The sequence below is a fragment of the Cebus imitator genome, unplaced genomic scaffold (assembly GCF_001604975.1).
Source record: "Cebus imitator isolate Cc_AM_T3 unplaced genomic scaffold, Cebus_imitator-1.0 Scaffold166, whole genome shotgun sequence".
NCBI lineage: Eukaryota > Metazoa > Chordata > Mammalia > Primates > Cebidae > Cebus > Cebus imitator.
In genome coordinates, this window is record NW_016107481.1 from 1,380,417 (window position 1) to 1,404,169 (window position 23,753).

The 23,753-nt window shown below is 35.4% G+C and overlaps 1 protein-coding gene across 4 annotated transcripts in view; it reads right to left on the reverse strand.

Moving 5' to 3' along the window:
• Nucleotides 1–22,207, reverse strand: part of HFM1 (helicase for meiosis 1) — a 121,269-nt gene extending 99,062 nt beyond the window's left edge. Inside the window, exons 1-9 of one of the 4 annotated variants that reach the window (XM_017544128.2) lie at nucleotides 22,054–22,206; nucleotides 18,286–18,383; nucleotides 13,191–13,303; nucleotides 11,443–11,752; nucleotides 6,598–6,857; nucleotides 6,217–6,258; nucleotides 2,333–2,403; nucleotides 1,311–1,443; nucleotides 296–447 (exon numbers count right to left, since the gene is read on the reverse strand). In XM_017544128.2, coding sequence (XP_017399617.1) covers nucleotides 296–447; nucleotides 1,311–1,443; nucleotides 2,333–2,403; nucleotides 6,217–6,258; nucleotides 6,598–6,857; nucleotides 11,443–11,752; nucleotides 13,191–13,303; nucleotides 18,286–18,356 — 1,152 coding nt within the window. In that variant the 5' untranslated portion in view covers nucleotides 18,357–18,383; nucleotides 22,054–22,206. Of the gene's footprint in view, nucleotides 1–295; nucleotides 448–1,310; nucleotides 1,444–2,332; nucleotides 2,404–6,216; nucleotides 6,259–6,597; nucleotides 6,858–11,442; nucleotides 11,753–13,190; nucleotides 13,304–18,285; nucleotides 18,384–22,053 lie in introns of all 4 variants that reach the window. The other 3 variants (XM_017544129.2, XM_017544130.2, XM_037744126.1) reach the window with 3 other exon arrangements.
• Between the last annotated feature and the right edge of the window lie 1,546 nt (nucleotides 22,208–23,753).

Genomic DNA, 23,753 nt, shown 5'->3' on the forward strand with positions numbered 1-23,753 from the left:
TCTACAATACATACTACTTAGGTTAAAAAAAAAAAAAAGCAACAAATATGATTACAAAGCATCCACAATAACAAACTGCCTATTCTTTGTCAATTTTTCCTATTTGGTCATTTGTCTTTTACTTACTGATTTCTAAGTACTCTTTCTGTAACTTAAATTGTAGTATTTTTTAAATGTTTGTTTGTTTATATTATAAATATATGCTTCTAGTTTGTATTTTTTAAACTTTTTGTCTTGGTAAAGAAAAATTAGTATTTTCTAACAAACAAAACCATAAGGTATAAATAATACCTACTGGAGTTGTCATAATAATATGGGCATGCTGAATTTCAAATAGGTCATCCATTACTGTATCTCCAGTAAGTTCTTTACAATTCAATCCTATTGGTCCAAATTTTTCTTTCCAGTCATCAAAACGCTGACTACACAAGGCTTTTATTGGTGCCACTGTAACAATACAAAATACTCACTTTGAACATCAGTTCAATTTTAAAATTATTTTACAAACTTTGGTCAATAGTCAGAATAAAAAATACATATCTACATACTCCTAATATTGATAAATTAAAAATTAACAATATAGGCATATTACTTAGAGCAGGGGTGTCCAGTCTTTTGGCTTCCCTGCGACACACTGGAAGAAGAACTGTCTTGAACTACACATAAAATACGCTAACACTAATGATGACTGATAAGCTTAAAAAAGAAAAAAATCTCATCATGTTTTAAGAAAGTTTACAGATTTGTGTTGGGCCACATTCAAAGCCATCCTGGGCTGCATGCGGCCTGCAGACCACAAGTTAGACAAGCTTGATTTAGAAATATCAAGGTAATAACCAAAAAGAACTAAAAATAGAAATAGAAATGATTTATCAGGCAAGTATAACTAGAAGTGGAGAAAGGTAGGGCAGAAGATTATTGCTTTTCATTATAAGGCCTTTAGTGATATTTGATTTTTAAGCCATATGCATATATTAATTTTAAAAAGTTTAAAAATACACACCTCAAAAAGGAGACTAAAGCTCCTATGCAACTTCCTAGAATTACAAAACGTTTGATTTTATTTGTTCATTTTGCTAGTCCTTTAAAATATAAGCATGTAAAAGTCAAATTCTCAATTCAAATATGAGTTTTTATTTATAATTCTGGAAAGTGTGTTTTAAATGTAATGACAAATAAGACCAGACTTTACTAGAAATGTATCGAAAACCAAATAATTTCTATGGCCAGAAACTGAATTTATTTTTTTATTTTGCTTCAATGGTCTTTCGTTATTATAATTAATTATCACTCTTATAGTAAATACTTACTGTAAACAATTTTAACATTTGACCATGGCAATGGTACTTCCATTAACAATCTTGTTATAGCTAGTTCAAACACTACAGTTTTTCCAGAACCAGTTGGAGCACAAATCACAAAATTCCTATCTGTGTAAAGAAGCTAAAAAATAAAAATTAATCAATCATGTAATATATAGAATTTTTCACACACATTCTCAATTTATTAAAAAATATGCCTTACTAAGAATCTAAGAACAATTTGAACACTTTTCCTCTAAATTTATAAAACATGTAACTTTGCTCCAGAACCTCCACTCTCAAAAAATAACACTATTAATATTTTATCATGCTGTTTTATTTGTCAATGCCAGATCTAGATGAAAATCATTCCTGACCAGGTGTGATGGCTTACATCTAGAATCCCAGCACTTTGGGAAGCCAAGGAAGGCAGATATCTTAAGGTCAGGAGTTTGAGACCAGCCTGGTAAACATTAGCAAAACCCTGTCTCCATTACAAATACAAAATTTAGCCAGGCATGGTGGCTCATGTCTGTAATCCCAGTTACTTGGGTAGCTGAGGCACGAGAATCGCCTGAACCTGGGAACTAGAAGTTGCAGTGAGCTGAGATTGCAATTTTAAGATTCAACCATGGCAATGCCACTTCCATTAAGAATCTTGTTATGACTAGTTCAAACACTAGTTTTTCTAGAACCAGTTGGAGCACAAATCACAAAATTCCTATCTGTATAAAGAAGCTAAAAAATAAAAATTAATCAATAATGTAATATATAAAATTTTTCACACACATTCTCAATTTGTTAAAAAATATGCCTTAATAAGAACTGCATTCAAATACAAACAAATCCACCTCTGAAAATCACATGTATTCATTTACCAAATATTTTCTGAGCTCCTATAATGTGCTAGACACTGAGTGTGGCAGTGCAGACATAAAGATCTAATAAATCCTGGGATCTAGTAGATCCCAATCTAGTGATCATAATCTAGTGAAAGGTAAAAAAATAAATAAGTAAAATAAAATACTTACATCATCAAAGGCTTTGGACTGTATATAGTTGAAATATGGAAATTCTTTGAAAATACTTCTGAATTTTGTTGCTTGCAGTAACATTAAGGAGTTAAATATTTTAGAATTTTAAAAATTGGTTACTTTTAATTTTAAAATTCAGTTACATTAATATTGATTCTGACAATATTTAATGATGAGATTTTAAAACTTGCTATTTGGTATCTTAAGAAAGTAATTATATCAGAAATTATTCTAATCTCCAGTCACATTCCATATTCTGAAAAGAACTTGTAGAGTTCGTATAGGGAAATAAGAGATTATATAAGGGTTATACTTGAGTGCTAAATATGATGGAAGAAATTCAAGTACATAATGGCAAGTAAATCAGAGCTACACTTGTAGTTTACCTTTTCCAAAGTAGTACTTTTTCTTACATACCTGAGGTCACTTGATTTTTATCTCTTCTTGGTGTGTTCCTGGTTACCTAATACTAAATCTCTTTGTTTTTGATAATTTAGTTGTGTTAAGTGGTGGGTTTAATTTTAATTATCAACATACTGGTTTGATAGGAAGAACTTAAATCATCCTTCCCCTGTAAGAAAGTTCAAAAATATTAATAGATATAAAGAATAAACTGTCCCCTCTCCAAGGTGAGGGTCTACTGACAGATTGGGAGATATCTGTATTTATATGGTATTCTTCTTACAATATATCAACTAGATTTATTGAACACTATGTACAAAACATATTACTAAATTTAGAAAGCTGTGGAAAGCGGTAAATAAAGAAGAAAATGAGTTCTTACAATTGAGACTGTTATAATCTATTAGAAGATTTAAGATGGTTAATAATACATCTGAGAACACAAGTACATATTTATTTAAAGAACTGGATTTTTACAAAGGTATACAAGAACTGATGGATTGCTGTAGTGATCCTGTTAAAACTTAGATCATATTACTTCTCTGATCAAATTCCCCCCTTTCTCTCAAAGTATATGGCTATACGGCCCTACATGATCTTGTCTCTCCACTGTCACTCCCTCCCCCTAATATCGCCTGCCTTTATCTCTCTGACTTCATGTCCTACTACTCTTTCCCCCTGACTCATCTCCTCTAGCTACACTGAACTCTGCTGTTCTTCAAAAATATCAGCCATGTTCCTACCATGAAGCCTTCTCTCTGCCTAGATTGCTCTTCCCTCTGTATTACCTTGGCTCTTTTCCTTCCATTAAGCGCTTAAACCTGACCTTCTCAAGAAGATCTACCCTAAGTAATGTTTAATTCTGTACCCTGATCCCTGAATCCCAGCAGCCCCAATTTAACCCCCTTACCCTGCTCTACTTTTTTATTTTCCCATAATAGTCACCACTTTCTAAAATACTGACTTATTTATATGCTATTACAGTTGTTGAGATCCAGCTTCTTCTACACCCTCATCCCAAGAATGTCATCTCCTCAAAAACAAGGATTCATTGCCTGTTTTCCAAAGTGACATATCCCAAATACCTACAACAGTGCCTGACACATAGTAAGTACTCAGTTAATATAGGTTTGCAATTATTACATCAAGCAATTAATTTATAAATCCTCATTTTACTTTCTGTTGTGCAGTGTCTCATCTGTGCCAAAACAAAAATGTAATTTTGCATTTGAAAATCTATCAGCTTTAGAAGGAATCTCATTTTCCTTCAAAATATGTCTCTTTCTATCAAGTGTTTATTTGTAACAAGCCCACAAGTGGGCCATCATGCTGGTTTTTCTCTCAGTAGATAGTTTCACATCAATTTATATTCACAAGAAATGAATCTTTGATTCAGAGTAGATATAGAATCAGTGTTACAGCTCATAAGAAAACTCAGCTGCTAACACCATTTATCATAACTATCAACACTTGAAATCAACCTTTTTCCTTTCATTCAACAAACTCTCAGCAGTGTCACTGAAATTATATGTTATAATGGAAAAAACGTCTGCAGAACTGAAAATGACAAGACTACTGACAAAACTTCTACTGCCCTGAGGATTCAAATGTATTAAAAAGAATAAGAAAATAAGGTCTGTCCAAGTAATCTACAAACTCTCAAATTATCACAAATTGCATTCAGTCTTCCACCTTAAATACATACTTGGAAACAACAAGGTATAGTACAATGGGTTTTACAGCAAATGAACATTTTGGACAATACATCAGTGGACACAAGTGTAAGCAGTAGTCCTCACTAACAAAGACCCCTAAACAACAGAACCACTTCAGCTGTGCTAATATAGTGTAAAGATCCTCAAAATTCTTCAAAACGCAGTGTCATTATAGAAAGGCTTTCCAGTAAAGGATAAGAAGTCACATACAGATGAACATCTTTAACAGCTTACTGCTAATATATTTCCTATGTTTCTATCCTATTTTGATCACCAGAGAAGAGAAAGTGTGGCAGCAGTGAGACACCATGGTCAATAAAGTGCTAAACAATGGCTGTTTACAGTTACTGTATCATGTACAACTCTCTTATTGATCACTCTCCCCCATTTTAACTCAAATCAGCTATCTGCATTGGAGGCAACTTTTCATGAGAAGTCAGGCAAATATTTTCTAACCATACGTCAGAATTATCTGATGATCCCCAGAGTACCCAGGATTAGAGTTACTGTTGCCTAGATTTCTCTAGCACAGCTACCCAATATCTGGAATTCATTTTACATTTTGTCAACTAGACCATAACTTTTGTGGATGCTAGGGCACTTCCAAGCATTGAGCCATGAATTATATTTTCCTAAAGCATAGCTGTAATGATGATATTTGACCTGCTCAAAAATATTACACGGTGTCTCCTGATTACAGAGATCTTAAGTATTTTTACTACAAGAAAGAAGTAACTATGTAAGCTGACAGATACATTAATTAGCTTGATTGTGGTAATTATTTTTGCAATGTTTACCTATAAAAAAATCATGTTGTATTCCTTAAATATATATGATTTTTATTTGTCAATTACACCTCAACAAAGCCAGGGAAAAAATAAAAACCAAAGCAAAAAACCTTTGACCTTGGTATTCATGACATTAAATGATATGATCCTGAGATACCTATCTAATATCATTTCTTATTACTTCTTTAATCATATCTTTCACTTCAGCCAAACTGGAAAGCTTATTCCTTCCACACATATTTCACAATTTTTTACATTTACCCTTGCTATGGCTATACTTTTGCCAGAACAATTTCCTTACTTTACCTGCCTTACTTTATCTTCCTTTCGCTGTATGTGGAAACAGATAAATAAGTCATGACCTTGCTTTCAAAGAGTTCATAGAGCATGAGAAAATAGTCACTAAACTGCTGGTGAATTAAAACAGAGTAAATACTCTGTTATAGGCATACACAGGGTATTAAAGAAGCAAAGACAATGTGACCTCCAGAACATGCAAACATACTCAAAATATTTACACTGGAAATGTCCAGATATGAAAATTGGATTATATGTATAAACTCCAAAATAGATTTTCAAAAATATTAGATTTATAGAAATGTTCCTAATCCACACAATGTCCCATTCTCATCCATTTCCCCTGGCCAGAACCCAATTTGGCTGCTCTGTCTCAAATGAGAAATTATCTGTACCTATTTGTAAGTAAATACGCTCAGAGTTCTGCCAATAATACAAATCTGACTTCCATACTTAACCTGTCATAAACTGATAACAAACAGTTCACAAATTGGCACCAGTCTGCAACCACATTTTGACTAGCACTATCACAAACATGTACCTCTTACACAACCAAAAAGATTAACTTTTCCCTCTTTTTCTCTATCAGCCAAAATAAACAGGAACACAATTAAACAAAATGTTTAAAATTATGATTTCATAAATACAAAGCAGTTATTGTAAATAATTTAAAGGATACGAATTTCTGTGACGGCCTTCAATGAACCATTTTCTGTTACCTCTGAAAAAAAAGCCTACATATTTATATAAACATTAAAAATAAATTTTATGGTCAGAGGCTAGGACTTGCAATGAATATTTTTAACCTTTTCATGAAAACTGCTTCAATAAAACTAACATAACCTTTTTATTGAGAGCAAGGTTAAAAATATTTTTAGTACACAGCATAAAATATTTTAATACACAGCACAACTTAGAAAATAATGCAACATAATAAAGAAATGCAGAAATTGCAGAGAGAAAACCTAGTCAAATTTACTATATTTTTATATTTTCCCCTATGATAAGAAATGCAGATTAGTCGGTACTCATAAAATGAACTGAAAAAGCAAGAAATTACCTTGAATATCATGAGGCTGGAAAGTAACTGAAAAAGACGGTGCTTTGAACATGTCTTCTCCATTTTCAGAAGCAGAAAAAGCATTATTTGCTGTAAACACATTTGCAGAATATTGATATTTCTGCTTACTATTGCTACAGTTCCTTGATTTCCCTTTGTTCATTTCTGTTTGTACAATTTTCACTGAGCCAATGTGAGAGTACAATTCACTGTCATTAGAGTAAGCATTCTCATGGACACTGTCAGATATTTTAAACAATCTGTGGGAAAAAAAAAAGACCCACATATTTTCTCACTTGTAACACTTGCTTGAAATATGAAAAACTAGCATAAAATTGGCCCCTTTAAAAACACTCATAGATTATGGTTTACTCAAACAAACAAGCTAAATCATTCTCCTAAAATATAACTTGATAAGTTTACCAGTGGTATGTCTTTTCATTTTCCTAAAACTCAAGATAAGTCCATTTGTGATAGCCTCCAAAGCAGCCCCAATGATCCTTGTCTGATCCTCACCCTTTTACAGTTTCGTACAAATTGAATCACTGAATCAGGACTGGCTTGTGTAACTAGCAGAGTACTGCAGAAGTGCAAGTGTTTGATTTACAAGGCTAGGTAATAAAAGACCATGTCTTTTATTACCATGTCCCTTTCCCATGGTCTCTTAGATCTCACTCTGTGGAGAGCTTGTCACCACATAAAGAGAACACTCAAGCAACCCTATGGAGAGGCCCAGGAGGAGAGGTACTGAGGTCTCCTGTCAACAACCAGCACCGATTTGTCAGTCAAGGACAGCAAGCCACCTTGAAGACAGACCTGATAGCCCCTGTCAAGCTTTCAGATGACTGCAGCATGGCTAACATTTTGATTGTGGTCTTCTTCTGAGAGGCTCCCAATAACTTAATGCATTCTCACAAGAGACCCTAAGCCAAAGTTGTTCCTAAATTCCTAGCCTGGAGAAACTGTGAGAAATAATAATGTTTATTGTTGTTTTAAAACACTAAGTTTTGGGATAATTTTATTACACAACAACAGATAACTAATATTCCATTTAAAGTCAATAAAGTGCTTTAGAGAGAGAAAAAGCCACTAAATATAGTCACAGTAAATAGTAAAATTTATAACACCTAATAGTAGTTAAATTTAACTAAAGTGATTCAAGTTACTGAATTATATTAACATAATAAATGTATAGGAATAAACTAACAGACTTGTTATGAATTAAAAGTTGTCAGCAACTGTAATTCACACCACAGAAGCTACCAGATAAGAAACAGTTTTCCCAGCCAATCAAATCAGCACGGTGTACCCCCTAAAAAAGGAAAAGATGTAAACTAAGTATATTTGCAAATCAAATCATCCCAAACAAAGAACTACTTCTTTGCAAAGTTCTATAAACAAGCAAACACTATCTTTATGGCTATCCTGTATTATATTTGACTGATCAAAAGGCAATCTATCAAAGTAACTTGTTCACACTATCCTTAAAGGATGAAGTAACCATTAAGGTTCCTAATACAACACTCACATCTTATAGAATAAGTAATAGAGATGATTTATCCATTCAGGGTCTGAAGATCAAGTTTAATCAGCAATGGCCAGTGATTTCATTAATCATGTCTATGAAATGCAACCTCCACTAAAACGCCTTAACAACAGGGTTCTGAGAGCTTCTGGAATGGTGAACACATCAAGGTGCTGACAGAGTGGCATGCTCAGAGAAGTTATGGAAGCTCTGTATCCCCTCTCTTATATTTTGCCCTATGTATCTCTTTCATTTGGAGTGGTACCCTTTATAATAAGCTGGTAAATGTAAGTAAAGTGTTTCCCTTAGGCCTCTGAGTCATACTAGCAAATTATTAAACCTAAGATGGGGTCATGGGAATCCTCAAATTTGTACTTAGCCAAACAGAAATGTGGGTAGTCTGGGAATCCCATTTTCAGCTGGCCTTCAAAGTAGGGTCAGTCCTATAAAACTGAGCCTCTAACCTGTGGGTCTGACACTAATTACAGGAGTTAAGTGTCAAAATGATTTAAATTGCTAGACACCAAGTTGCTGCAGAGAATCAGTCAGTGTCAGTCAACACCCAGTCTTTTACATTTATGGTCAACTGACTTCCAATGATGGTGCCATGACATTCAGTAGGGAAAGAACAGTCTTTTCAACAAATGAGGCTGGAACTGAATATCTACATGCAAAAAGAAAGAGAATGGATTCTTACTTCACACAAATATTAAAATATTAACATAATAGATCACAAACCTAAACATAAGAGCTAAAAACTCTGAAACCCATAGAAGAAAACTTAAGAGTAAATCTTCATGACTGTGGATTAGGCAATAGTTTCTTAGATATGACACCAAAAACAAAAGCAACCAAAGTGATGCCAAATAAGTATTATATCAAAGCAAAAGCATAAGCATAAAAGACAAATTAGATAAACTGGACTCTATCAAAATTTAAAACTTTTGTGTTACAAAGAACACCATCAAAAAAGCAAAAACCCACAGAATAGAGGGAAATATTTGCAAATCATACAGATGAGGGACTTTTATCGAGAATAAAGAACTCTTAAAACTCAACAATTAAAAGACAAATAGCCCAGTTACAATATGGACAAAGGATCTGAATAAGACATTACTCCCAAGAAGATATACAAATGATGATAATCACATGAAAAGATTCTTAACACTATTGTTATGCACTGGATATTTATGTCCCTCCCTCCAAATTCATATGTTGAGGTCCTAATCCCCAATGTTATGGTATTTGGAGGTGGGGCCTTTGGAAGGCAATTGGGTTTAGATGAGGTCATGAGGGTAGCTCCCCATGATGGGATTAATGCCCTTATAAAATAGAAGATGAAACATGAGATCTCTCTCTGTTTATACACACACCAAAGAAAAGCCATGTGAGAACATAACTAGGCAGAGGGTACTCATCAGGAACCCAATCATGCTGGCACTCTGATTTCTGACTTCCAGCCTCCAGAACCATGAGAAACAAATCTTTGTAATTTACACCACCCAATCTATGGTATTTCATTATAGCAGCCCAAACTCAAGACAATTAGTCATTACAAAAATGCACATCAACACCACAATGAGATATCTTTTCACACACCCAGTAGGATGGTTATAATAAAAAAGACAGACAATAACAAGTGCTGGCCAGAATGTGGAGAAACTGGAACCCTCATATATTGCTGATGGGATAGTAAAGTGATGTAGCCACTTTGGAAAATGACTTGGCAGTTCCTTAGAAAAGTTAAATATAAAGTTACCATATGACCCAGCAATTCTACTTCTGGGCTTATATCCAAAGAATTGAAAACACACATTCACACAAAAACATGCATGCATTTTCATAGCAATATTATTCACAATAGCTAAAAAGTGAAAACAACCCAAATGTCCATCAACTGATAAGTGAATAAACAAAATGTGATATATCCATACAATGGACTATTATTTGGCCATTAAAAAAATGAAATACTGATATATAACACAGCATGTATGAACCTTGAAAATGTTGTATTAAGTGAAAGAAGCCCGCTACAAATGGCTATATTTTGTATAATTCCACCTATATGAAATCTTTAGAATAGGTAAATCCATAGAGACAGAAAGTAGATTAATGGTTGCCAGGTGCTGTGGAAAGGGAGGAATGAAGAGTAACTGTTAATTAGTAAGGAATTTATTTTGCAGGAGATGAAAATGTTTTAAAATTAGTTAATAGTGATGGTTGCAAAACTATGTATTACAAAAAACAAGGTGGGTAAATACATAAGAGTGAAAAAAATAAGAAAATAAACAATGAATTCTACGCTTCAAAAAGGTGAATTTTATGATATGTGAATTATAGCTTAGTAAAGCTGTTATTAAAAACACTATAGAGAGCAACCTCAGCTGGACTCTTTGCAGTGACCATCAATCCTACCATTATTCTAATTAGACTGCTTTACCATTCTCTAAAATTTATCCCACTCTTTTCATTCTTGCTCAATACTCTTTTTCCCTCAAACTCCACAGATAACCACATCTACTATATCATAGAGAAAACAAAAACTATCAACTAAACTTCTTCTGAATGTTGAATCCATATACCCAATTGCCTATCTGGACTCTTTATAAATATCTAAAATCAGTATGTCCAGATCTTTACTCATCACCATCCCCCAAACCTCTTCTTACTTGGTAGTTCTTTATATCATAAAAGGGTACTACCAACCTTCATAATTCTGGCTCAAACCATAAACCTAGGAGTCAGATCTCATATCCAATAATCACTTAAATCCTGTGGGATTGTATCTCCCAAATAATTCTGGATTGTCTCCATTCCTGATTCCATAGTCCTAGGTCAGGCTACCATTTTCTTCCATCTGGACTAATAAGATAACCTTTCAAGCAGACCTTCACAATTTATTTTAACTCCCTTCTATTATAATTAATCCTCCATTCTGGTGCCAATAATGAACTCTTTAATAAAAGAAAATCTAATTTCACTCCTCTGTTTAAAACCCAAGGCATTAGGAAAATGGGTCTCAAACTTTTGTGTGCATTAATATTCACCTAGAAAATCTGTTAAAAATGAAGATTCCTGTGTCCCACCTGGGCTGTTGTGGTATCATCTGTAGTAGATAAAATAGTTAAATATTATAATTATGGTTATTTTTACATGTAGCACTAGGACTATAACAGCAGGAATGGAGAAAGTCAGGAATTATTTAGGAGATAGAATTTTCTGTTTTCCTCATTCACGTTGTATTATATTTAATACTTTAAGATGTACAAAGAAATATTCAACTTTATTCACATAATATTTAATTTAATTAAAATAATTACCTTTTCCGGAATACTGATGTGCTCTCTCCTTTATCTTCTGCAAACTTAACTAATTTTGTATTATCAGGAACACTCTTCTCAGGTGCTGTCTCAGTGTTGATGTGATTTTTACATTGCTGAGAACCATATGTCAGCTTTCCAGCAACATGTGGTAAGTCATTGTTACCTACCCCTTCTAAATTTAGACCAACCTGTTCATATTTATTAGAAGAAATGGCAAATTGGAATTTTTGTGTTGGTGAAACATAATTTGTGTCTTCATTAGTTATCTTTAAATTTGATGTTAACGTTTTTGGCCTCTTTTCCTGACCTACGAAAAAGGAATATATTAATTATTATAAGCTCTCCATTAAAGAAAATTTTCAAAATGATAATGAAAAACTTTAAAATTCCAAGTTAAATACGAAAGCCAAAAGCAAAGCGCTAATACAATAGTAAGATAATCTGTAGTATCATATACGGTTTTAAAATACAGGTGATTGTTACTCTTATGGTATATTACATCACTGAAAGACACTCAGAAATTAATGTGGAATTACTGAATTAAATTTGAAGTTTATATAGCACCTGCATTATAAAATAGGTTTATTTCTGACCCATAACAAATGATTTTACGAGTGATTATGAAGATTTAAAATTTATATGATTTACACCAGAAATACAATGACCAATTATATAAAATGTTATAAAACACAATTCATTATTAATATATCTAATGCTTTTAAGTTTGTAATCTTGCTTCTAAAATCAAACTAAAGGAATGTTTTCATTAGAGTGACACAATTTTAAAGGTTTCTTTAGAGGCTTTACAAGAATTTTTAGGGAAGTTTAGGGGGTTAGGGAGAGTTTGGATGTCTGATTAGAACTTAAATTTGCTTTAGCATCTATTTATGTACATTACACTCTATGTTATATATGTGAAACAAGTATATGTATATAAAACATATATGTAAATTATGAAGCTTAATAATAAAATATATATGCATGAACCTATGACCCAATTTAAAAATTAAAATGTTATTAATATTACATTATATCACATACATTGTTTGGGTGTGCTTGTTTTTGAGCTTTTTAAAAATGGTATCAAACTGTATTTAATCCTCTGCATCTCGCTTTTTTCACTTGGTATTTCTGGGATCTGGTTATCAGGAGCTCTTATCTTTAGTAAACGGCAAGGCAAAAACTGAATAGCAGTGATAGGAGTTTTGATAGTAAAAGAAAAAATATTCGTAGAACAAAAATCAAAATATGTGTGTATTATACTATATTGTGTGCAGTTACGTGTGCATATGAATGTGCATTATATAGAGAGGGAAGGAAAATGTTTTAAATTTTAAGATTTGGTGGGCATTATTTTGTTTTTGGAGGTAGGTATGTATGTATGTATTTGGAGATGGGGGAGGGGTCTGTTTGTTTATTTATTTATTTAGAGATGAGGTCTTCCTATGTTGCCCAGACTGGAGTGCAGTGACTATTCACAGCCTCCCAAGTAGCTAGGACTATAGGCAAATGCCACTGCATCCAGCTTGGTGAGCACTCTTTTTAACAAAAGAAAGATCTTTCATTTTATTTCATTAAAACAAAGAAATTTTAATTGATACACAATGAGTATACATATTTTGGGGGTATATGTGATATTTTGATACATGCATACACAATATGTAATGATCAAATCAGAGTTTTTAAAAAAAATATTGCTATCAACTGTATGGGTTTGGCTTTATAACAAGTATGTGATGATTTACCTAATAGTCTATGACTTTCTAATTCTTCCTCTAACTCCTGAGTATCTGGAATTTCTGAAATCAATGGAGCAGGAGGGAGAAACCAGTCCAATGACTTTTCATTGTCTAGATGGCTATATAAAATATAAAAATGTAAGTATATGTGTTAATAAAGAAGTAACATGAGAAACTATGTATTTATTAAACACTACTCAATTACAGACTCTTAAACATCCTATAAATTAACTTTCTGTCAGGACTTTATCTCTACACAGCAGTGTTCAAGCTCTCACCATTATGTATCATAGGATTAATGATACTGCTGTGTGAGATATGCTACCTAAATAACGGCAATAACTCTATCTCCTTTTCGCCAATTCAAATGCCAGTAACAGGAATCTTAAATCTGCTCCAATATAAAAATAAAGTCGTAAATCATCCTCAAATTTTAGCATTTTAACTATTACAAGTAACAAATTACTCACAACTAATCATGGGTCGTCAACGTGTTAATGACACCATTACTGATATTCCAGAGCTGGGATCCCCAATCCCTGAACCGCAGACCGGTACTGATCCACACAGCCTATTAGGAACCCAGCTGCACAGCAGAGGTGAGCAGCAGGTGAATGAGCCTTACTGCCTGAGCTCCAACTCCTGTCAGATCATCAACAGCATGAGATTCTCACAGGAGTGCAAGCCCTATTGTGAACTGCACAAGAGAGGCTTCTAAGTTACATGTTCCTTATGAGAATCTAACTCATGCCAGATGAGCTGAGGTGGAACAGTTTCATCCTGAAACCGTCTGTGAAACAACTGTCCATGAAACCCGTCCCTGGTGCCAAAAAGGTTGGGGACCGTTGTTCCAGAGTACAGTTTTGCTATAACATTATTACAAACTAATGTCCTAACATAAATATTTCCAATGCAGAACCATCTACAAACTACAGAAAATCCAAGAAATCATTTAAAACTGACAATCTCTTTATAACCTACAGTAATTGATATTTTTGCCACCCTGTTGGCATCATTAACTACCCCTCCTTATCTTTCAACTGTGATCCTGTTAACTGATACTGCTTTAATGGTTCCTTTCCCATCAAAGTTGACTTGTTCTTCATTAGGACAAAAAGATTAAGTGTTAGGTGACAGGAAATAAAGCTGGGAAGAGCATGATATATTCTGTCTACAAGTCCCAAAGATTTTATGATCTAGTCATTTAGGATGTCAACTTCTCTAAAGTGAGAAATTCAGTCTTTTACTTTTCTGTCTCTCAGAGCACCTAGCACAGAGCTACTCCGGCCATATTTTCCAAGCAAAAACTCTACAACACATTATCTGACAATGTCTAACAGACTGTTTTATAACAGGCAAGATCTTTTAAAATTTAGGACGTCAGAGGGTTCCCAAGATCACCCCCAGTTCAATAATTCCCTAAAATGACTCCTAAGACTCAGCATATAGTCCTACTCATGGCTACCAAAGGATGAAGCCCAAGGAGAACCAGGCATAAGCATTCAAGAATCTTCTCCCAGCAGACTCACATGGGAGGCACTTAATCCTCCCAGTAAGCTTAGGACAATACCAGTGAAATGTTGAAAGAAGTGAATCTCTTCAGGGACCCAATGCCTAGGGCTTTTATTGGGGGCTAACATTAACACAAGCATCCCCTGTCTGGGACACACCTAAATTCCAGAATCTCAGGGAAAAAAAAAGCAGGTGTTCAACATAAACCATATTATTTGTATAAACAGTTTACACCTAGTAAGCCACTGTTGTCAGTTAATGGAGGGGATCTTCCTGAAATCTAAGTTCTCAGGCTGTAGCCAAAGCCAACCTTGCAAGCAGATCTTTTCATGAACAGCAGTTTAAGCCTGCTACGTCAACTCTGTTTTGCCCAAGGACTATTTCAGAAAATCCAAGAAAGAGGACAATAGCTTTACTATTCTGCTTCTTAATAAAATCAAGTCTTTCTTATAATTTCCCAATTGTTTTTCCAGAAGTGACATCATCATCCCAGTCACACAGAATCCAAACCATAGTATCTGTTTTACTGACTATATCTAGATACATATTAGGTCTTATTGTATATTCCTTGTAACGTTTCTTAATCATTTCTTTTGTGTTTCCACTGTCATTATCATAACCAAGGTTCTTATTAATTCGTCTTAACTGCCCTCACTGATTCCAGGCTTTCTATCTAATATATTTTACAAGTTCCTACCACATTCATTTGGAATTGTTCTCATTACATTAATCCATTCAAAATCCTTCAGTGGCTTTCAAAGATTGTCAAACTTCCTAGTGGCCTTAGACCACCTTACAGTTTTCTCTCCTACACATCCCTCATAGTCCAAACTAAACTGAACTCCTTATTGTATAACAAATAGATAATGCATTCTGTCTCTCTCCCCCGCCTTTTTTTTTTTTTTTTTTCCCCTGAGACAAGAGTCTCACCCTGCCGCCCAGGTTGGAGTGCAGTGACAAGATCTCGGATCACTGCAACCTCCACCTCCCATGCTCAAGTGATTCTCCTGCCTCAGCCTCCCCAATAGCTGGAATTACAGGCATATACCATATGCCCGGGTAATGTTTGTATCTAGTAGAGACGGGGTTTCACCATGTTGGCCTGGCTAGTCTCAAACTCCTGGGCTCCAGTGATCCACTGACCTTGACCTCCCAAAGTGCTGGGATTACAAGTGTGAGCCATCACACCTGGTCACTCCTCACCTTCATTCAAGAGTATTTACTCAGCTTGCCCCTAAGCCCTGCCCCACTCCAATATCCACCTACAGAAATTCCACTATTTTATTCATTCATTAATCCATTCAGTGATTATTTACTGAGTACTATGTGCCAGATAACTGTTTTAGGCACTAGAGCTTATGTTCAAAGGCTGGATGAAATCCTACCTTTTCCAAGAAATCTCCCTAGGTTCCCAAAGATTTTCTCCCTCGCTGCTTCTTATAGAGGGAACCTATAATATGTATTATAGTCTGCCTTGAGTTGTGTGAATGTATTGATAGATAATAGACATAAACAGACAAATAAGTAGATGGATAGATATGTCAGATAGGTATTTGATACTCCCTCTGGATTGTAAACACCTAAGAGTTTCGTTTTTATGTGCATTTACATCAGCAGTACTTAGCACAATCCTTTACATAATTACATGTACTATTCAAAAAATATTTGTTAATTCCATGGCTTTTAAAACATAGTTAATTATGTCCAAAATCCTTATTCCTGTATTTAATGCACATCACCATCTACCCTCAACTTAGAATTTCTCATTTTACGTCCCAATGTTTTTCCTTCATGAATTGTCTACTGCAGGAAACTTGACTACACATTCTCCCTTAAAAGTACCATGGATTTACCACTGTACTGAGAGGTAAAAAGAAAAAAAGAATCATGGATTGTCCTATCTTCATTCTTTTTCTCTTGCTCTAACACTCTGCCTTCAAATGCCTACTTCTTCTCTTCCTTTAGGAACTATCAAATTCTTCAAAGCCTCCTGAAGTCTCCCCCTACTACCCAAAAGCCTGACCTGATTGTGTCGTCCACGACAACCTTCCTTCCAAGTCTGAAATTTCATTGCATGAACATATGCCTGTCATTTGCTTTGTACATATTTTTGACTGTATTTTGAGAAGGACAACTATATGTTACAAAATGTGCATTGGCCAGTCCTGATTAACACATATTGCCCCAGCTGGATGTACTCTTTCACTCTCTAAAGTATCCCAGTATAGATGATTATTTACATGGTCATATTACTTACTAATGCCTTTCCATTTGTGTTTAATCTCCTCAAATAGATTTTAAGTATTTTGCAAATGAAAGTCTGTTTAATCCTCTTTTATAACCATTTCAGCTTTCAATAGTTGAAAGAGCAAGAAAAGAACGAGGCAATAAATATACCTCATTAAAATGGGAGAATAAAATACACTAAAAATACGTAGAAAATTCAAAATTGAACAACGGACATGAAAATCCATAAAAGTATTTAATATAATACCTACTCTCTACTCTTGTTTTCTTTGGTCTCACATCTTTATTCCCACCCCTACTTCCTGCCAGCACTTAATGTGCATATCATACTCTATCTTTGGCATACTGTCTATTCTATTTCCAAAAGGTGACATCATTTGTCCTGGGCTATTCTTTGAGCATTATTTCCCATTTTTAGCTTGGCCAAAAATAATCTGAACCAACCAGAAACGCAAATAAATGCAAACCAAATAGACAAGAATCTATTCTTTTTTTTTTTTTTTTTTTTTTTTGAGACAGGAATTTCACTCTCTGTTGCCCAGGCTGGAGTGCAGTGGCACCATCTTGGCTCATTGCAACCTCCGTGTCCTGGGTTCAAGTGATTCTCATCCCTTGGCTGGCCTCCCAAGTAGCTGGGATTAGGGGCATGCGCCACCAGGCCTGGTTAATTTTTCTGTACTTTTAGTAGAGACAGGGTTTCACCATGTTGGCTAGGCTGGTCTTCAACTCCTGATTTCGGGTGATCCACCTGCCTCAGCCTCCCAAAGTGCTGGGATTACAGGCATGAGCCACTGCACCAGGCTCAAATCTATTCTATTTTTAAAATTATAACATTCAGCCAGGCACAGTGGCTCACACCTGTAATCCCAGCACTTTGGGAGGCTGAAGCGGGTGGATCACGAAGTCAGGGGTTTGAGACCAGCCTGACCAACATGTTGAAACCCCATCTCTACTTAAAAAAAAAAATACAAAAATTAGCCGGGCATGGTGGTGCACACCTGTAATCCCAACTACTTGGGAGGCTGACACAGAATTGCTTGAAGCCAGGAGGCGGAGGTTGTGGTGAGCCAAGAGCATGCCATTGCACTCCAGCCTGGGTGACAGCAACACTGTTTCAAAAAAAAAAAAAAAGAAAAAGATAACAGTTAAAATGTTAAATTTCAGTTACTCCCCTATGCAACTGCTAAGAGTACTCCATGTTTACCTTATACATAACTGAAATATCATTCTGTTGATTGTTCATTTTTATTTGTATATTTACCAGAGAGAAAATTAAAATTCCCCCAAATTCAAAAAACCCTAAAGTAATATACTATGTTATCAATCTTTAAGGAAGACTTACTTTTCAACTTCATCTGGTTTTTCCAAAAACAAATTATCCAAAGAAAACAAGCAAACATTTGATTTCAGCATTGTTGAAAACTGAACTTTGTCATCAATCTACAAAACACAGAAAAATTTTATATTTATAAAAATGTAGAAAAATATTTTTGCATATATCAATGATAATCACTAATTTTCCACAGACTCCTGTAAAATATAACCATAGACTATCCTTCCAGCTTCATCGTCTGCAACTTCCTCCAAAGCACCTCAATATTTAATACATTATTCTCTGTTTTCCACTCATTCATGGATTCACACTTCCTCCCTTCTCTTCATAGTGTACCCATGCTTAACATGTGTTTTCTTCCATTCTCCAACTGGCAAATTCCTATCCATCCTCAACGTATAGGTCAAATGTCACTTCTTCTTCAAAGGCTTTTCTGAATTTGTCCTCTTCCTCATGGCAGAATTAATCAGTCTTCCTGGGCTCTTAATACTTTGTTCACACCATTATTTTTGAGTCAGGACAGCATATTTTATTGTGACTGTGTGCACCTCTAACAACATGGTATGTACATATCCGGGAATTTGCTTCAAAATAAAGAGGAGAGATTAAGGAGTGTTGAAGCAATATTGACAACGAGTTGATTACAGCTAAGGCTATGTAATAGGTACATAGAATTCATTATAATATGGTTTTTTAAATATGTCTGAACTTTTTCAAAATAGAAAAATTACAAGCTTAACATATGTATGTATGTTTACATTCATACTATATAATACATATACCACATATGTTTACATTCTTTTTTAAAAGATAATTTTTGGACTCAGATATTATCTAAACATAAAGGATAAAAACATTCAGCATTGGCAACTTTGGAACATAACAAAAATCTAAGGCTGAACAAAGACTGAAACGTGGTAGAAAACTAGTTCTCTAGAAACATATATTGCTCCATTCACATTAGAATTATTGTTTCCCTGCATATCCCAATTTTTTCTAAACTCTTAAACATGATAGTACATTCTATATGACAAAACATAAAATCAGATAAACAAGCTGTAAAACATAAATAACATTTCTGTTTCTTCTGTTATAGTTAATACACTGTAAATTTGTCCTCAAGATATAAACTACAATAAAAGAAATGGTATTAATGCCATCTAGTGGAGAAATAAGCATTACCAAGTCAGATTATGTCTCTACAATTTTGAATCCTCCTTGATGTGGGGGATGAGATACAAGTAGCAATGATGTGGGGAAGGGAGAGTTTCCACATACACCACTTGACAAATGCTACTGGTAAGAGAACTAAACCTGTATATGTACTTTAGAGCTGTTCTTATTGATACAGAATATTGTGGAGTTTTTTGCTGCTTTCGTTATTGGGTTCTTCCCCCTCCCATCTGTTTAACATAACTGTCCTCTTCATTTTTCTCTATCCCTTAATCAGTTACCAACAAAAACAAATAGTAAAAATGAAACAAATTAGTATGGGTCTATAAATGTCTAAAACGATTTGACTATACGAAAAATAGAAGCCTAGGATAATAGGGAAGGAAGTAGTCATTCAGAAATATGCAAAGCCTTTAACATCTTTAAGTAAACAATTTCAGAACTTGAAAACAATTATCTGAAAAAATATAAATGAAAATGTTAATCATGTTTTTATATTGCCCAAAAAGTAACAAATAAAATGTTCCCTTTCTAGTTTTAGGAAAACTATGTTCAAACAAAACAAACTTTTTCTAAAATAAAACTCACCAGACCACTTTTGTACAGCTTTGCTACCTTAGAATTTAAGTCAAAAATCTTAAGGCTAACATTTATATACCTGAATTCTTTATTTCCAAAGCAGCTACGAATAGACAATAAAACTACAAATTTAAAACATTTGGGAAGAAAAGTGTTGCATAAACTAACAAAAACCTCCTATACAAACAGCAAATATTTTCAAAATAATCTTTGATTTGATTTCTAGTTCTAGCATACAAGAATATAACTTGTTTTGGTTCAGAATAAAACATCAGGTAAATATTTTAGTTCTGATACACTCCTATGGGAAAAAAACCACCCCTTATCTAAAACTGTGCATCCTCTCATCTTGCATTATTTTTCTTCATAGCATGAATTGATAACTAACGCTGTAGTATATGCTTAGTTGTTTATCATGTTTCTCCCTTTAGAGCAAGCAGGGACTTTTTGCTCACTAATGTGTTCCAATAACCCAGAACAGTGCCTGGCACACAGCAAATGGTCCATAATAATTTATTGTGGAATAAATGCATAAACAATAACCTGCTTATAAAAATAATGTTAAATAAAAATACTTTTCTGTTAACTCAGAAACTTAAAATTTGATCACCAATCTTCAACGTTCAGTTTAAAAGTGTGAAAATTTTTTCTAGTTCAGGATTTATGTAAATAAAACCATGACGGTTCTAAAAGATGATGGATTTAGCACTTTAATTACGTAAATACATCTTAAAAAAAAAAAAAACAGATCATAAAAGGGACCTTGCTACAGTTCAGTATGAGTTTGTGATGTAAGCGAATGCTATTTAAGTTAAAGTTCTACGTTTAGATTCAGATTTTCTAAGTTCCTATTATTTATTATTAAAGTTTTAGTTTCATTCAGCATGTGGCACAAAATTAGATTGCCAAACACAATAAACAATATCATTCCAAGTAGTTTTATTTTTTATTTTATTTTATTTTATTTTTAAGATGGGGTTTCACCTTGATGGCCAGGCTGGTCATGAACTCCTGACCTCAGGTGATCCACCCACCTCGGCCTCCCAAAGTGCTAGGGTTACTGGCAAGAGCCACCGCCCCGGCCCTCCAAGTAGTTTTATTTTTAAGTGTCTGCTCTACTACAATCACTGTTAAAATACTTATTTTTAACACTACATAATTTGCGGTGCCGATCTGCACCTTCTCTAGTTAAACTAATGACCATTCACCATTTTGTCTTCTATAATCTTTACTTACTGTATAAAATTTCAGGTCTATTACTTATTTCTTACAATTTTTACACAGAAATATATTCCTTATTTTAAAAGTACAGAAACTCAGATGATTTGCTAGAAATTTTTGTGAGTGAAGGAAGAATTCGGGATCAACATTTACGGGAATAACCGACCGCCACAAATAACTGCAAAGAATTTGACTAAGAAGGAAAAATTAACAGGAACAAATTACTCCGAGGCTTGGCCAGGGAAAAGACCACACAATTGTCGGAGCCCCAGATCTCACCCCCTCTCCCCAGGTTCCATCCGGCCTGGATGGGTCAGGCTGAGAACCGAAAACAGTTTTGTGGAGTCCCCAAGGAATATCCTAAATCCAAGGCAGAGGCCTTAGGGCCCCGAGAGTGGCGCAAGCTCGGGGCGCTAGGGCGCCTCACTTCAATCCCGGGTTCCCGGTTCCTCCCGCCGCTGTGAAACCGGGCGGCTCTGGGTGCGCCACACACCAGAAGGCAGACACAATAACCAAACACCAATCGGCCGACTCTAGGGGCGGGCCGGACGCCCAGCAGGTCCCACCCGCGCGGGAGCCGGGTCCGGCCTGTGGCCAAGCGAAACTCAGACCTTGCCCTTTCTGACTGGAAACGCAGCTGAGGCGCCGGGCGCGGGCCTGCAGCCTGGGTTCGGCTGGTGACCAACAACTCACCACGCCCGTCCGTCCACTGCCTGCCCGGCAGACGGCTCCAGAGCTCGACCGCTGCTCCGGCGGCTTGGCGGGGTCCCCACCTCCCCACGGGCGTCTGACCCCGGTCCCTACCTAACCAGCAGGCGTCCGAGCCCGTCTTCACTTCCCCGCAGGCAGCTCCGAGGCCAGTCGAGCGCCGATTCATCAGCCACTCGGAGGACCCCCAGCCTGGCTAAGCCGAGCGCCAAGCAATGGATCGCTCCAGCCCCCTACCTCTCCCTCCCTGCCTCTCTTTTTTTCTCCAAAAGTTTATAACTGGTTTTGACTATATCTCTCACAGGTTACTGTGTCTTTTCTCATTAAATACAGCTCCTAATCTGGGTTCTACGGCTCTACTAAGTGGGACCCTTTCCCTAAGCTAGCCTGGTTCTCTGCCCCCACAACCACGACTCCACAAACATACCCCAGCCTGCCTTTCTCATAAAAGTTAACCAGGCCTCTGCTCTGGGACTGCCAGTCTCTACTTACCTAAAAAGTGTTTTACCTGTATTATTTATAAAATATCCCAGTGGTTCTCATGAGGTAGGTATTACTGAGAAACTTGATTCAGAAATAAAGTTAAATTTCAGAAATAAGTGCTCTAAAACACAATGACATTTAAATATGTTTAGCCGACATGAATTTATAAAATACAGGGCAGTTATATGTTCTTAAGCTGTAAACATGAACAAACTATAAGTTAATCCTTTCAAGTGTCTTTAGAATTGTCTTCTAAAGATTGACCGGGAATGTTCTGTAGATGATAAAATAGCAACGAATCAATGATGCTTTTCTTGTAGACATTTATCCTTCCTTTGGAAACCCACACCTGTGACATCTAGGGCCAACCTACTGCTGTTTGACTGCCCTATTCCTGTTCTCTTGTTTCCTTGCACCGCTACTTTTAATTAGCTATATGACCTTGGAAAAGACCCAACCTCTAAGTCTTAATTCTTCATCCTCAGTGATACTAATAAGTTCTTAACTCCTAGATATTGCTGCAAGGGTTAAATAAAATAATATTTGCAATAGTCCTACCACACAGTAAATGCTCATGAATATTAATTTCTTTCACCTTCTCTAAAATGTAAAATTATTCCAGTAATTGGATAGGCCAGTTATTTGGATAGTGGTAAAATAACAAGTCTTTGTCTCTTGGAGAAAATAATATTTTGACTGCACACACTATTCTTAATAGAAAAGTTGAATTATCATTCCTCTCAAAAATACTGGAGAGGAAAGTTACTTTCCATAGACTGCATAGAGGAAATTATCTTAACGAAACAGTGCATTTGTTATAGTGAACCCCCCAATGTGTTGAAATTCGTATGTTGAATTCTAACCCCTGATGTGATGATATTTGGAGGTGGGACCTTTGTGAGGTAATTAACTCATAAGGGTAGAGCCTTCATGAGCAGGATTAGTGCCCTTGTAAGAGGCCAGAAAACTAGCTCGCTCTTTTTCTACCATGTAAGGACACAGGAGGACAGTATTTGCAAGCCAGGAAGCAGGCCCTCACCAAATACCAGATCTGCCTGCACTGTGATCTTGGACTTCTCAGGCACCAGAATTGTAAGGAATGTTTGTTGATTGAGCCACCCAGCCTGTGGTAATTTGTTATAGCAGCTTGAACTAAGACTGGGTTTGAGTGAAGAATTGCAGAATTCAGCAACAGGCAGGTACAGGGGGAATCTTACTGCCAAAGCACACAGCAGCAAATGGCCACCATGTTCATAAACAAAATCATTCATTCATTCACTCACTCATTAATTCAGGAATATGAGGGGAATCTA